Raw genomic sequence first — 14688 nt, 5'->3', positions numbered from 1 at the left:
ATACTCATAGGCATAATGATACAATTGCATGTGTCATTATTTTTATAAAAATTTGAATAAGAAGTGAAATTGTTACCATATGTAAATATCTATGGTTAATGATACAATAATAGTTTCTATTGACAGTGAAAAGTATTTACATTATTATTGATGTATTTTCTCTTGTGCCTTGCCAGTTGAAATTATTTTTGCCAAAATACTGAACTATTTCTCCAGGGTAAAAATAAATATGGAAATTATTTTGATGAAAATATCAATTTATGCAGTATGTTAAAATGTAGGTTCTTGACTAAGTCATTTTTTGTCTGTTTCAAAATACAAGGACAAGAAACTTGCTGTTAATACAAAAGTATTCTTGGAGCAGTAAAAAAAAGTTGAGCCAGAAATTTTGGACCAAGCATGAGTGTTTGCCGTTACGAGTGTGCACATTTTATAGATTTATCTATCTTTTACACTTTTATCATTTGCAACCCACCCATTAGACAATTATTAGACCCTACCAACTACTATTTTAAAGTCCTTATGCATGCAATTTTGTTATAACTTTCGGGGGCAGGTTCATATCATAACCAACCGTATATTTCTTCTGTAGTTTTTATACTTTACTAATCATATCTTCCATAGATCTGTAAATCTCTCTCTCTTTTTGAAATCTCTCTGCCTCTCTTCCCCCCCCCCCTTGTCTCTCTCCTTACCTTTCTCTCTTTATCTATCTCTTTCTCTGCTGTTCTCTTTCTATCTGTTTCATTGGCCCCTATATCTCTCTTCCCCTCTTTCTCTCTTTATCTATCTCTTTCTCTTTTAAATCTCTCTGCCTCCCCCCCCCCCATCTCTCTACCTCTCTGTCTCTCTGCCTTTCTCTTTCCCTTTCTCCTAGATAAAATTTCTTATAAAGAAGTTGTTTGAATACTTTCGAAAAATATTCCGGTTCAGTAGCCTTCCCCTAAAAAAGAAAAGAAAACATCACAAGGTCAGAGATGTTTGTTTGAACAAATTTATAAAAACTTAACATGAAACTTAACATTGATGGTGACCTGGTATCATATATACTTATCAAACCAATTTCCTATCATTGTGGATTTTTTTGGGGGGAGGGGGGGTTACCTGAAAGGAACCTTTTATTTTGGCCCTTGTTTGATTGTGATTTTATTTGTATGCCACTTTTGCATGTTTTTTTATTATTAATATTATTATGGTTTGTTTCATTTATTACTTATTTATTATAATCAGAGTTTGCAGTGAGCTTTTCCTGTTATTTTATGCAGAGGATTTGAATGATCAGGCATTTCAAAATAGAGTTATATCTAACTATCTTTTATGCCATCGTTCAAATGAGGGATGTAAATTTTATAACCTGTACATGTATTAGCATTGAAAAATGATAAAATCACTTTTTTAAAGTCATATACATGTATATATGCTTATCATTGTGACAATGTTTGGGGGTCAGTAGCTCACAGTAGAAAAGATGAAATGAGAACCCAATATTTGGTGTCTTGCCACTTTAATAAATTTATTTGCTAATTTGATAGGTATCAAAATAGAATTCACAAAATATCAAAAATTGAAGACAAAAATCCTTTGTCATTGTCCAAGTTCTCTGTTATATATATTTCCTATGATGGGGTTATATTATTCACAATCATTTTCGATACATTGTAATGATACTTGTCATTTCAGACTTATACAGATTAATATGACATATTTTCCTTTTTTCATAACTTCCATTTATTTCATCTCAAAGTCACCCTCAATCTCCACTTCTACAGTAACTATGAACTCCCTGACTTCTCAAATCTTAAATCACTCTACATTTCAAGGATTTTAAATCCAGATTGGCTGTGAATAGTGAAATCATAACATAAGGTTTAGATTTGAATCTTGTGGATTTAAATGTAAAGCTAAAAGATTTGAACTTAAATCTTTTGATATTTCAAATTTAATCCTTAAGATTAAATCTAAATCTGATTTTCGGCTGTTCAATTTTTACAGCCGATTCAGATTTTTTAAATCCCTGAAATTTAGAGTGTATTGTCCATCACACTCATACATTGAACAGTTTTCTGATGAAATATTCAATGTCACAAAAAAGTCAATTTTTCATCAAATACTCCTTAACATTATCCATTCCTGAAGGCTCACTTAGACATGGGCCCCATGCATAAAAGTTACCATTATCTTATCATTGCCATCCAAGGGTAGCTTGCATGCTGTGGTGCCTAGTGTCACAAAAAAAAGCTGCTTACATGTTGTAGCGTGCAATGGGTCAAACTGCCACCAAACAGGCGCATGGTGGCGCCAAAAGTTGAATTTGGCGCAACGAACATTTCAAAATCTTTGAGCCACTGCACGTCACTAGGCACCTTTTTGCCGATATTAGGCACCACAGCCGCTTGGCATTGGTGCGAACTGGCACCAACTGTCCAAAACTGGCGATAGTCCCGTGGACTCCTAGTACAATGTGTTTCACTTTTCCCTACAAATGTTCTTCATTCTTATCATATACATGCACTGAAATACTCATTCTCAAATTGCAAGATGTTTACATTGTTCAGTGACATTGCTTCAATGCCTTTTTATTAATTTTTTTCCAAACACTTGTTTCACATTGTCTCTCTCATGTTTCTAAACTTATTTAAATTCACGTCATTTTTATTTTCTTATTTTCCTAATAAATATGTACCTTTGCTGACCATTTAATAAAGAATCTCCCATCTCACTTATTCGATCAAAACTTTTTTATTCAAACAAAGCACAAGCCATCCTACATTACTATCTAAACCAAACTAAGTATACTTCTTTGTTTCTATTATTGTTATTTCACAGCCATATCCAACTCTTTTTCTTTCATCCAAACACCACCTAGATTTTCATCATCAATTCTCACTGTAATCTACTTTGCCCCACAACATTTCACCAATCTTTAACCCCGCCACACACACACACACACACAAAAGCTTCTTCCAACAGTGTTTTACAATATGCCTTCCAACTTGCACAGGGGAAATCCTTGACAATGTTCTTTAATAATGTTGTTTGAATTCAAATGATCTTACTATTTTTATCATTTTATTGTCCAATTGGAATAACAGAAATTTATATTTTACTTGGTAATTTATACATTACAATATTTACTAAGTACATTTATTTTGCAACGATAATCTTAATTTAGAGACCTGACCAAAAGTCTGTGCCGCATCATTAGCAGAAATCCCTCTATAAGGAAAGCAGGTAGTCTGCAAGACCAGACTCAAATTGACATTTTATCCAATCATTCCATATCTGGAGTGAAGACTAGACTCCAAACTCTCTGTCTGTGTCATATATGAATCGACCACAGTACATTAAGGAATCTAGTCTCACTACTTCAGACTCTGCGTTGTGCACCATGAGAGTTGCAAAAACCAATGGTCTGTACTTGCAGACTAGGCAGTAAGCATGTTTCGCAGAAACTTTCCAGCAATTCCAATTAATTTGTGTTTGATGGATGTAGGGATTAGTGATGAAAATATGCTTGCAGGATTACTGTATGAAAGATGCGGCTCTGACTTTTTGTGATGGTGCTTTTATATTATACCATATTTTGTAGTTTGATTTACTTTGTTATGCAGTACAATGAAACTCATTTCAATACAATTGATTCATTTCTTTACAATATTTCTTTACCTGATAAGAGGGTGTAAGTTTATGGAGTGAATAATATTGCACATAGACACATCCTTCCATACAATGCTCATCTAAAATTGATCAAACACAATGATATTTGTATTATGCGATAATCATTTATTATTTTCCCTCTTTTCATTCAGAAAAATTCACAAAAACAATTGGTTTCATGTTACATAACATGCATTCAGATACTGTATGAACCAAAATTCTTTGTCAAGAAACATGACTTTTCAGAAATTCACCTATCAACACCATATTGACATAACTTTTTTACGTCTATAGACAAATTTATTAATAAATAATATTTCAAATTTTGACTTGTTTTCATTTTCAAACAAGTTTGAATATTCTCAATTAATGATTTCTCGAGTGGCTGAAGTTGAGGACTTCAAGAAAAATAAACTTTGTATAGAAAGGGGTCTAATGCTCTATAGCGCTCACAATAAGAATAAGTAACATTATTTCATTCACATTTAATCATATTTGACATAATTATAATCATACTATGTTTGATATCTTGAAAGATATTTTTGCTTGTTTGCAGTGAGATTTGCATTTGATGTGATTATATTTAGCATACTAACTTTTATTGCTTGATTTTCTCCCCTTTCCCTTTGTTTTTTATTCTTTTTTCCCCTGTCTGCTTGTGAAATTTGGTACTGTTAAATATAAATGAATGCATGTGCATGTATTTTATCATGTATTCACTTAATACAACTTAATGTGATTGTCTTTTATGACCTTTGCGCATTTTATTTGATGTTCTTTTGTGCATGCAATGTTAATTGGTGGCATGTATTTCCCAATTATGCTTAATAATTTTGTGTTTTCATGGGATGCATTTCTTTTGCCAAATTTTGAATAAATGGCTGCAATTTTAAATATGATGTATGATTTTATATGATTGCTGTGTTTGCTTTATGCTTTGTCTGCTTTGCACATATAAGCGTCATTATTCTCTCTTTCTCTATCTCTCTCTCCCATTTTCCTATTCAAATTTAAATTGTGATGTATTTGCTAATTTATGCAGACAATGCGTCAAGGCATTGTCAATGACGGCATGTGATTTAGCCGCCAACACGAAACCATGGCATATTCAACAACAGACAGTAAAGGTGATCTTCGATGAGTTCTACCAACAGGTAGGCGGAGCCTAATTAATTCTATGAATAATGCAGCACTTATTATGAATATTCATTTACTCATTTCAAGCATACTCTGTGTACTAATCCGTGTTTACTCTCCAACTGTGGGTGATGTGTGATTTATGGCAAGGTTGTGTGTGTATGCGATTGTATGGTGTGATAATCGTGCACTGGGATTTTGAGTTGTGTGCATGAATATGAATATTTATGAGGGATCATACATATTCATTGTCCATGCAATTTCCTCTATTTGAAATATGTTCACAAATTCAATTCAAGTGTCTTTCTTTCTCCTTCAAAATTAACATGTACATGTAATTGTTTGTTCATGATAATGTGTTTGTGATAAAATTAAAAATTTAATTAATGTGCATTACTGTGCTTCTAATTATATTCTATGTACCTTTTCTACTTTTCTCCTTTTATTATTAAGATGCTTTCTTTCAACAAAATCATAATTTTTTTTCCTCACATCTCTTTTTTTTTGTTTTACCTAACTCGTTTTAAGAAAAGAAAATATTGTATTTATATTCTTTGTCTTGTAATCATGAAGGACATTATTGATTTTTAGTAATAGATCTTGACAAAAAGTTAAATCAAACTTAGGCCAATTGTTTATTGAACTGTCTCAAAATTCACATAATATATTGAATCAGTGTTGAGTACTTTTATCTGGAAAGAGATTTTCTTTTTTATGTTCTTTTCTTTATAGGATCTCAAAATTTTGTGTTTTTTTTCTAGAGCCATTTATCTGTTTTTCTTCATCTGTAAATAATTTTGAGTAATCTTGTTTATTAATGATTATTGTATTCTCAATCTATTGCATTTTCTTTTTTATTCTTGAATATCATTAGGGTCTTTTTTGTCTCATTTATTAGTTTATTTCCTTCTGTAACTTCAGCAAAAATAAAAGAGAGCTAAAACACTGATCATTCTGCTGTCTCTCACTCTCTCTCTGCATGTTTGGTGGAATTGTTCACAAGATATCCCTCCTTCCCATAATTCCATGTTCCATGTCGTCACATCCATACACAAATTCATCATTTTTACCCCCTTATTTATTTATATCTTGTCTTTTTTACTATCATTTCATTTTACCTTTGTATCTCTTTCATACTGTTTCTGTCTCATTTCTCTCTATCTATCTTGATTCATCACTTACTGTAATTGTTTTGTTTTTTTTTCTTTTTCTTTGTCTTATTCTCTTCCTGCTCTACTTCTTCTTCATTCTAATTCTCTCCTTTTACTACTTCTCCTTTCTCTTCTTCCTCTTCTTCTCCTCCTTTTCCTTCTCCTTCTTCTGCTTATTCTTCTCCTTCTTCCTCCTCTTCTTCTTCTTCTTATTTTTCTCCTCATTCTATACCTTTTCCAGTAGCGATTATTCTTATTTGGCTTCATTTTGCTTCCGACTCATACTCCTCCTCCCCCTCTTTCTCTTGCTTTCTTTCCCCTGTTCTTTCTCCACCCTTTTCTCCTCATTTTTCTATTCATAAAAAATACATTTTATTTTCTCATTCTTCTTTCCACCTTCTACATTCTTTTTCTTCTGTTTCATATGTTTAACAAATGTGATGAACAGCCTGAACCATTCACCAAACTCCACACTTCCACACATGGGTGGATCCAGGATTTTCCAAGGGGGGGGGGCACATTTTCCAGAGAAAAAAAGGTTTTAACCAAAAATTAAGAGTATTTTTATTTTAAAAAAATGAAAAGCAAAAAAACGGTCTTCACTTTCAAAAAGGGGGGTACTTCTGTTTAAATAACAACATTTCTACATTACAAATTTTTATTGTCCCTCTCAAAAGGGGGTCACGGGCTGACTTTGCCCCCCCCCCCCTGGATCCGCCAGTGCTTCCACATGTAAATGAATATGCACAGACAATCAAATGTTAACCCCTCACAATACATGCAAATTTTCAATTTTATACACGTTTTCATGCAGTGTCTAATTTGTCCACTTGAAAATAACTGCACACTCACATTTTTTTTATTTTGGCAGATCATCTATTTTTTATTCACCATTCTAAGAATTTGTTCACATCATCATCATATTGATTATAACAGAGGATACTTATTAAGTGCACAGTAAGTGGGCTGTTCTCGAAGCACTTTTCAATTATCACTGAATAGAATATATCATTTAGCATCATCATATTTCCTCATAAAAATAAAAATTCTTCAAAATTTTGAATAAAAAAACAAGCACATAAGTGAAGGTTATTCAAGCACTCTTCAATTATCAATAAATGAAGTATATTATTTAGCATCATTTTCATCCATTCTCAAAATTCAGCGAAAATTGATTTTCCCCAAAAAATATTGAATAAAAAACAAGCGCATAATAAGTGGACTGTTCTTTAAGCACTTTTCCAATATCAATAAGTAAAATATATTATTTAACATAATTATCACCCTTTCTCATAATTGAGGAAAATTATAAACAAGGATTTTTATGTAAACAATCAAATCATATTCCTTCTAGGTACTGTCAATGGTTACATGAATTTATGAGTCCCCCCCCTCACCACCTGATCCCTTGGGTAAAATTCTCAAGAATGAGCTCATGATAGAGAGAGAGAGAGAGGAGGCTGCAAAATGTGTGTTTGCTGCCCTCTATAGCTGACTTTGCCGAAGGATGCATTAGGGCATGATACTCCATAGGGGAGTGAGCAAACAAAAACAAGTATTTATCCTAAATATATCTGTAGAAGTCTGTGCCGTGCTATAGCCATGACAGCATGTGACCTGGTGGCGGTAGTCAAGCCATTTGATCTACAGCAGAAGGTTGCACTTGAAATCTTCGAGGAATTTTACCAGCAGGTGCCTAGTTCTCTCATTCCTGTCTGCACTTATCACACCCCTTCTAACTATTTATTTCTTTGGTTGTTTGTTGTTGTTTTGTGTGTGTGTGTGTTACATTTTCTTAAATCCCAGAAATATCAGGGTCACAGAATTGATATTTTAAGTAGTTTTTGCTCTGCAAAGTATGGATGGTTCAAAAGCAGAAACCAAATCTGTTGTCAAATGGCAAAGAACATCCAAGAAATCTTTGTCGGAAGTTGGTAACTCATAACAGCAGTGTTGCCCGTATTCTGAAGTCGGGTTTAACTTAGACCATGGTCTAACTCTGTGCTAAAATTATGGAAAGCCAAAAGTCAATTTTTTTATTAAATTGTATGTTTCTTATGTTTGCTGTGCTCTTTCCTGATTCATCAATGGTGAAGACGATCATCTATTCATACCTCCTAGACAATTATGAATAATTTGAGAGCCAAATGAGCTGAAACTACCGTTAGTGATTTATGTAACAATTGGCTATCCTTACTTTAAACCTGAGTTTAAGTTAAACTCGACTTCAGAATGCAGGCCTATGCATTTTTTAAAGCTATAATACTTAGGACGTTAATGCTCTTCCTTCCTATTCACCAATTTTGGACAAAGACCTCCCAGCTGTTCTTTGTCATTAAGGGGCATTTTTGGTAAATTACTGTGTTCTAGAACCATCTGTACGTTGCAGATCAAAAACTCCCCATTTAAACACTTGAACGAAAGTCAGAGCTATTCCTGTTGATGGTAACTCCCATGGGAATTTGACAGGACAGCATTTGCCGGTTTAATTAGAGGTCTAAAAAAAAGATGTTTTGGAAAATTTGAACTACCTGTAGACATTTTGAAAACACTATTTGGACATTTTGAAAAAAAAATTGTGTTTGCACATACTAAATGTCTCTTCCTCCCTCTAATCTTACAGTTTCTGTTTAAAAGAGAAATGATGAACAGTTTGATTTGGAAGGCTGTTGTGATATCTATGGCAAAGGAAAATGTTTGTTAATGTATCTTCATGTCAGGGTAACATTGTTTCCAAATTTGGAAAGATGTCCACATTTCTATTTTTTCAAAAACGAAAAGGATTCGCTTATATTGCCTGTACCTTTTTGCACATATTTGGGGTTTATTTCAATTTCCCAAATTTAAGGTGGTTTCAGTAGCAGGTGTACCATGTTTATTTCTAAAAATTCCAACACTTTGATAGTAATCATGTCATAATGCCAAGCATTTGTGAAAAAAAACATAAATTTGAAATACGCCTTTTGCTAATTGAAAGTATACTTCTCATGCCATTGAATTGAAATGGCAAGCCTTGGACTTTCTGTGATTTAATAAAACACTTCAATAGTGTTCATGTCATGTATACTGCCAGGCATTTTTGAAAAAAAAATTTAAATAGGCCTATTCCTAATAGAAAGTTTACAGCTTGTGCCAATTGAATTGAAATGGCAAGCCTTGGACTTTCTGTGATTTAATGAAATGCAACATATGCCCCTTTGTATCTAATCAACGTTTGCTGTGGATTGTGCATGTTGTCTTTCCTTGTGTGTGCCAGATGGGAAGTTGTGCATGTTGTGTCGTTATTTGAATTCAGTGATAATTTTTGTGTGTGCAGTGCAATATGAAATCCATTGATATATAGATTGGTGTGTTACACTATAAGCATTTTTCATTGGCTTATTTGGAAAACATTTTACTTCAACTTTTCAATAACATATTCATAATATTAATGAAATTGGTATTGAAGTCCTTTCTGTGTTCGAGCTGACATACTTTCAGCTTTCATAATTCTACCATTGTACAATATATATTTGTATAATGTATATTATATAAATGTATATATATATATATATTACATGTAAAAAAACTGAATTATTAAAGCTGAAAGTATGTCAGCTCGGACACAGAAAGGTCTGAAAAGCATTATGGTCATGTATGTATATGAACTATAAATATACACAACAAAAAAAGTAAGTCCCCCCCTTAAACAAACATCAATAATTTCCAAACCAATGCAAGTTGTTAATATAGTTTTACATGAGCGTGTAGGTAATTTTATAAGCTACCCTCTGAGTAAATGTTATGGACGTATTTTACGTCATGCTTCAGTGAGCACCGTCAGAAGGCAAAAATGTCACTTTTCAAAAGTCACAAGCCAAATATCATGACTTTGATTCCATTTTATTGGAATTTATTCCACATTTTCATCATGAAAAATAGCCAGAAGGCTTATAAAAGGTACTTTCTAAAAGACGATACACCTTTTTTGCCTAAGTTTCACGGTTGAATAAACACAAGTCCAAATTTGCTATAATTGGATATTTTACACGTTTCTATCAATAAAAATGATAGAATATGATGACAGTTATTTTTGGGAAGAGTTTCTTCAACAGTATTCATCGTTTCACGGTTCAATGAACATTTATTGAAAACAAAAAATACGATTTTCAAATATCATAGGCAAGTATTGTTTCATTTTGGTAACTGAAAATGATCTTTTCTCAACTTTTTCGTTGTGTTCATGACCAATTAACATGCTTCAATGATTCAAAGGCGTTTAATTAAACATTCACGCTTGAATGAACATGTGGAATGTGATTAGCTCTTTTTTACGTTATTGGAAAAAATGCAATTTGTAACTATGGATATCTGTCACAAACCTCCTTGCATAGTTCATTTGATTTGATTTTTGTGAAAATCCCGATGTTTAATGCATCAGTGAGCACACAATACTCGAAAATTATGCAAATGAGAAGAAAGTTCAAGGCCTTGGCCCCACTCTGTGCCGTATCGAATGGTTATTTTGGTGTGCGCACCTTTTGGATAGTGTTACTCTGAAGCCATGTGCGAAGTTTCATGAAATAACTGTTGGTAGAAGTAACAAAAACCGTCTATGAAACAAACCCTCATTTCAAAATTTTGACTTCCTCTCTCATAGACTTGTGTACATTATGGGTACTTATGTTTACAAATAGGTAACCCCTTATTCAGTATGGTGGAACTTTTTTTCCAAGGCTGTCTTTAGCAATGTCGTTTGGCAGTAATGTTTATCAACCTATGGGCAAAATTCTGTGCAAAAATGAATTGTTTATTTATGGATGAGTGAGCACGCATCAAAGTGGGAAAATTGGTATTTTCAATGTCACAGACGCATTTTAAAGGATAATAAAGTAATTATTGGGGGCAAATTCGGTTTCAAATGTGACTTTAATTGCTGTTGTTTTTATCATCCATCGTTTCTATCACCACCCACTTTCCGAAGTTTAAACATTTTCATGGTTGAGCAAGTACAATCGAAAACTTAGGAATGAATACTCTTTACACTGCATAAATGTATTCTTTTCCTAACAATTTCTCAGGATCAGTTGAATGTATGGACAAATCAGTGGTGGATCCAGAATTTAAAAATGGGGGAGGGGCCTATAATCGGGGGAGCCACCATTATTTTCAAATTTTAACATGATCTAACAAGTTGTAAAGGATACTACCACAAACCCCTATGATGATACGTCACAATTCGGGGCCACGGAACGGTTTTCAAAGTGGGAAGGGGGGGAGACTGAGCCAAAAGTGAGGGGGGGGGCTGATCATACAAAAAAATCAAAATCGTATGGTTAATTTTACATTTTTGTACATGCTTTTGGAAAAAAAAGTTGGGGCTGAAGCCCCCCCCCCCCCGCTGCTTCCGCAGCCCCTGCAATACATTGTGCTCACTCAAGCATGAACATACGATATCAAAATCTGGTCTGAAGTAGTTGAATGATGGATAGTAAAACAGCATAACACCATAAAATTCACCTGAAAACAACTTTTGCCCAACTTTGTATTTGAACAAACTGGAAAACGACTCTTGTGACTTTTAAAAATGGTCATTTTTAATTCAATCTTTAATTACTCATGCATGACTCAACCGATCAACCTCATTTTTCCCCAGGAGTTGCTTAATGAGTGCAGAAAACCACCTATGAAATATCATATGTCAAACTAATGTGGTTCAAAAGTTACAGCAATTTGATTTAGGGAGGACTTACTTTTTTTGTTGTGTATACATAATAGAAAAAAATGAATGGGTGAACACCCTCCCCCATCCCCTTTGTATGTTTGAGAATTCCACATTTAACATAATAATATAGCTAACTTTAAGAAATTTATCATTTTGCGCCTCATCTATATTGAAATATCTGCACCCCCTCTATTTCAGAATCCAGGATCCGCCCCTGATTTTGGTTGTATTTTTAGTCGGGGTTCACTGTACTTTCGGCCCTCACTGTGATATGTGATCAATGTTGCCCTCAACCCTTGACCATTGTGTTCATAGTAGAGAGAGGTTCATATCTAAGTTAGATTTGAATGGAAATCATAATAAACCATGTTGATGACAAAATCATAATAAACCATGTTGATGACAAAATCCTAATGGGGTGTTGCAAGAAAATATTTGCAATCAATTGCAAATTTCTAATACAAATTTACGATTACTATGTCAATCGTAACTACTAGAGCTAATTGAGTTTTACTTGTTGCATTTAGCAGATCCGGCAATGAAGTGCAGATTTGCAATTAATTACAAGACTTTGACCAAAATCTTACTTGCCATCGATATCAAGATTCTTGCAATGCCCAATACCTCTCTCAAAGAGTATAAATGTTCAGGGCCCTGTTTTAACAAGCAACTGTGATCATAAATCAAATCAAATTGAGATTAATCTCTCATTCCCCCACTCTTAAAGGGTGGTCCAGGCTGAAAGTATTTATAGCTTAATAAATAAAGTAGAATTCACTGAGCAAAATGGCGAAAATTTCGTCAAAATCGGACAACAAATAGCAAAGTTATTGAATTTTAAAGTTTAGTAATATTTTGTAAAAACAGTCATCATGAATATTCATTAGGTGGGCTGATGATGTCACACTTGTCTCCACTTGTTCTTTTGTATTTTATTATATGAAATTAGGTTTATTCAAATTTTTTCCTCCAAGAACTAGAAAAATCGGATTGACAACTGATTTTAGTGCATTAGAAATTTTTGGCTGCAACTTATTTCATTATAAGGGAGACATTTTATTCACACAAGTATGAAATAATGAAAAAAATATGATTTTATGTAATAACATAAGAAAACTACATCGCGAGGTGGTTTTCCAAACTGGTTTGGAGGATTGCTTCCAAGACCACTTCGACCGTTCTCACTACGCGTTCAACTAGTTTCCACTAAACTAGTTTCCAGTAAACTAGTTTTAGGAACGTAGTGAGCACAGCCTCATACTAATGCTAATGCAAAGTGATGTATATCATTTCTATGAAGTACATGAAAGGATGTGCATTTGGTAAATTACACATCTCAAGCTGTTTGGTCAATCAAAATACTTTATATACTGGTGTGTGTTTCTTATAGCTGTTTCAAAGTTACAAACAAATTTATGAAAGACTGGTACGTCCTCCTTACTTAAAAACTAGACCAACATCAATGAATATATTATGTGTGCCATTTACCGCAAGAAAGGATCAGCAGTCATTTCTAAATTTGCTTGTAACTTAGAAAAACTTTATAAAATACCCACCTGGAAGGGTGTTTCACAAAGATTTAAGTATGACTTAGGTCGCACTTAAATGCAGACGCATATCTGAAATGCAACGCGCAATCTTATTGATCAATATGCAGTAGTGCGCGTCCTCTTTGCATTATCTGACCAATGCGGTCAAGCCTTTTATACTGCGCGCAATTAGGCATTTAAGTGTGACTCTAAGTCATACTTAAATCATTGGGAAACGCCCCCAGGACATTTATACCTCGGTCACATTTACTCTACAGCGGCCATACGGTGAGACGAAAATAGCCGTTTCAACAATTGTTTTGCCAGCTATACATTGGTGGTTTGAATAAAAATGAATAAAATGGCTGTTTTCAACTCATTGTACGGCCGCCGTAGAGCAAATGTGAACCGAGGTATTAGAGTCACATGTTCTCATTCAATAGATCGATCATTTAATTACTCTCAAATTGAAAAATATCTTGAAATTTTATTCAATGCATGTTTTGCATGGTTTCATTGTGTATTTTACAATTCAATATATCTACTCTTCTATTTTGTTTAATTTTATTCATCATGAATTTGAAACAAGGTCTGATAAAATTCCCCCCCCCCCATCCTGGGGTCCACCTCAAATTAAAGCTTTATATGAGGGTTTAAGCTTTGAGCAAACAATCTGTGCTAACTGCATAGAAACGTTTTAATGCTAATAGGCCCTGTTACAATTGGTAATGTGGCAGCGATACCTAATGGTACAACCATGCATTACTTACACATTGAAATAAATGTTTTGACTTCACACTCCAAAAGATGTGACTGGAGTCACCCTGGGGCTAACAACGTTTCTGTGCAGCAGGAGCTGATTGTTATTCCATTGAAAGTATGGAAATCAGTGAATTTCCTTATTCCTAAGACTGCTTATGACATATGCCACTCACATGGTGTTCAGGGTTTTAATCCCCTATGATAAAAAAGGGATATGTGTGTGTGTTTCTTTTTTAAGTATATAGGTTTTTTCAATATTTTTTACTGATTACATGTATGTTTCGTTTTGATAAGAGTATTTCAGTTTTGCTGTCTTTCTTTTTAAGAATATACTTTATCTTTTCTGTATTGTCTGCATGTTTGAGTGTGTAGAACTTTCTTGTATTTTTTAATAGTGTTCATGTATCTGTCTATTTTTTTTATATTCATGTGTTTGTGTTTGTTTAATAATGTGATTGTGTGTGTGTTAAGGGGTCTATCTATTATTTCTAAACTTCAAATAAGTTTATTTGTATTACAAGTTTTTGTTTTATACCTTTATTATTTGTTAGTGTGTAGGTTTGCGTTTGTGTATGTATCTACTTTTTTTCTCTTTGGGGGATGTTTGTGCATAATGGCCCTATTTCATGAAGAAGTTGTGGCAAATTGGCAACATTGCCATTTTAGTAACATAATAAGAGGGCTCATGTATCCTTGGCCAATCAAACTCAAGATTCCCACAGTTGTTACCAAATAGTCAAATTACCAA

The 14688-nt window shown here is 33.5% G+C and overlaps 1 protein-coding gene across 6 annotated transcripts in view; it reads left to right on the top strand.

The window, feature by feature from the left end:
- LOC121430781 (probable 3',5'-cyclic phosphodiesterase pde-5) overlaps nucleotides 1–14688 on the top strand; it is a 112668-nt gene that overhangs the window by 93663 nt on the left and 4317 nt on the right. For 4 of the 6 annotated variants that reach the window (XM_041628179.1, XM_041628177.1, XM_041628178.1 and 1 more), the window contains one exon: nucleotides 4700–4811. In XM_041628179.1, coding sequence (XP_041484113.1) covers nucleotides 4700–4811 — 112 coding nt within the window. Of the gene's footprint in view, nucleotides 1–4699; nucleotides 4812–7525; nucleotides 7638–14688 lie in introns of all 6 variants that reach the window. The other 2 variants (XR_005972066.1, XM_041628176.1) reach the window with 2 other exon arrangements.

Source organism: Lytechinus variegatus, chromosome 17 (assembly GCF_018143015.1).
Source record: "Lytechinus variegatus isolate NC3 chromosome 17, Lvar_3.0, whole genome shotgun sequence".
Taxonomy (NCBI): domain Eukaryota; kingdom Metazoa; phylum Echinodermata; class Echinoidea; order Temnopleuroida; family Toxopneustidae; genus Lytechinus; species Lytechinus variegatus.
The sequence above is the reverse complement of the archived record's forward strand: the minus strand, read 5'-3'. Positions and strand labels throughout refer to the sequence as shown.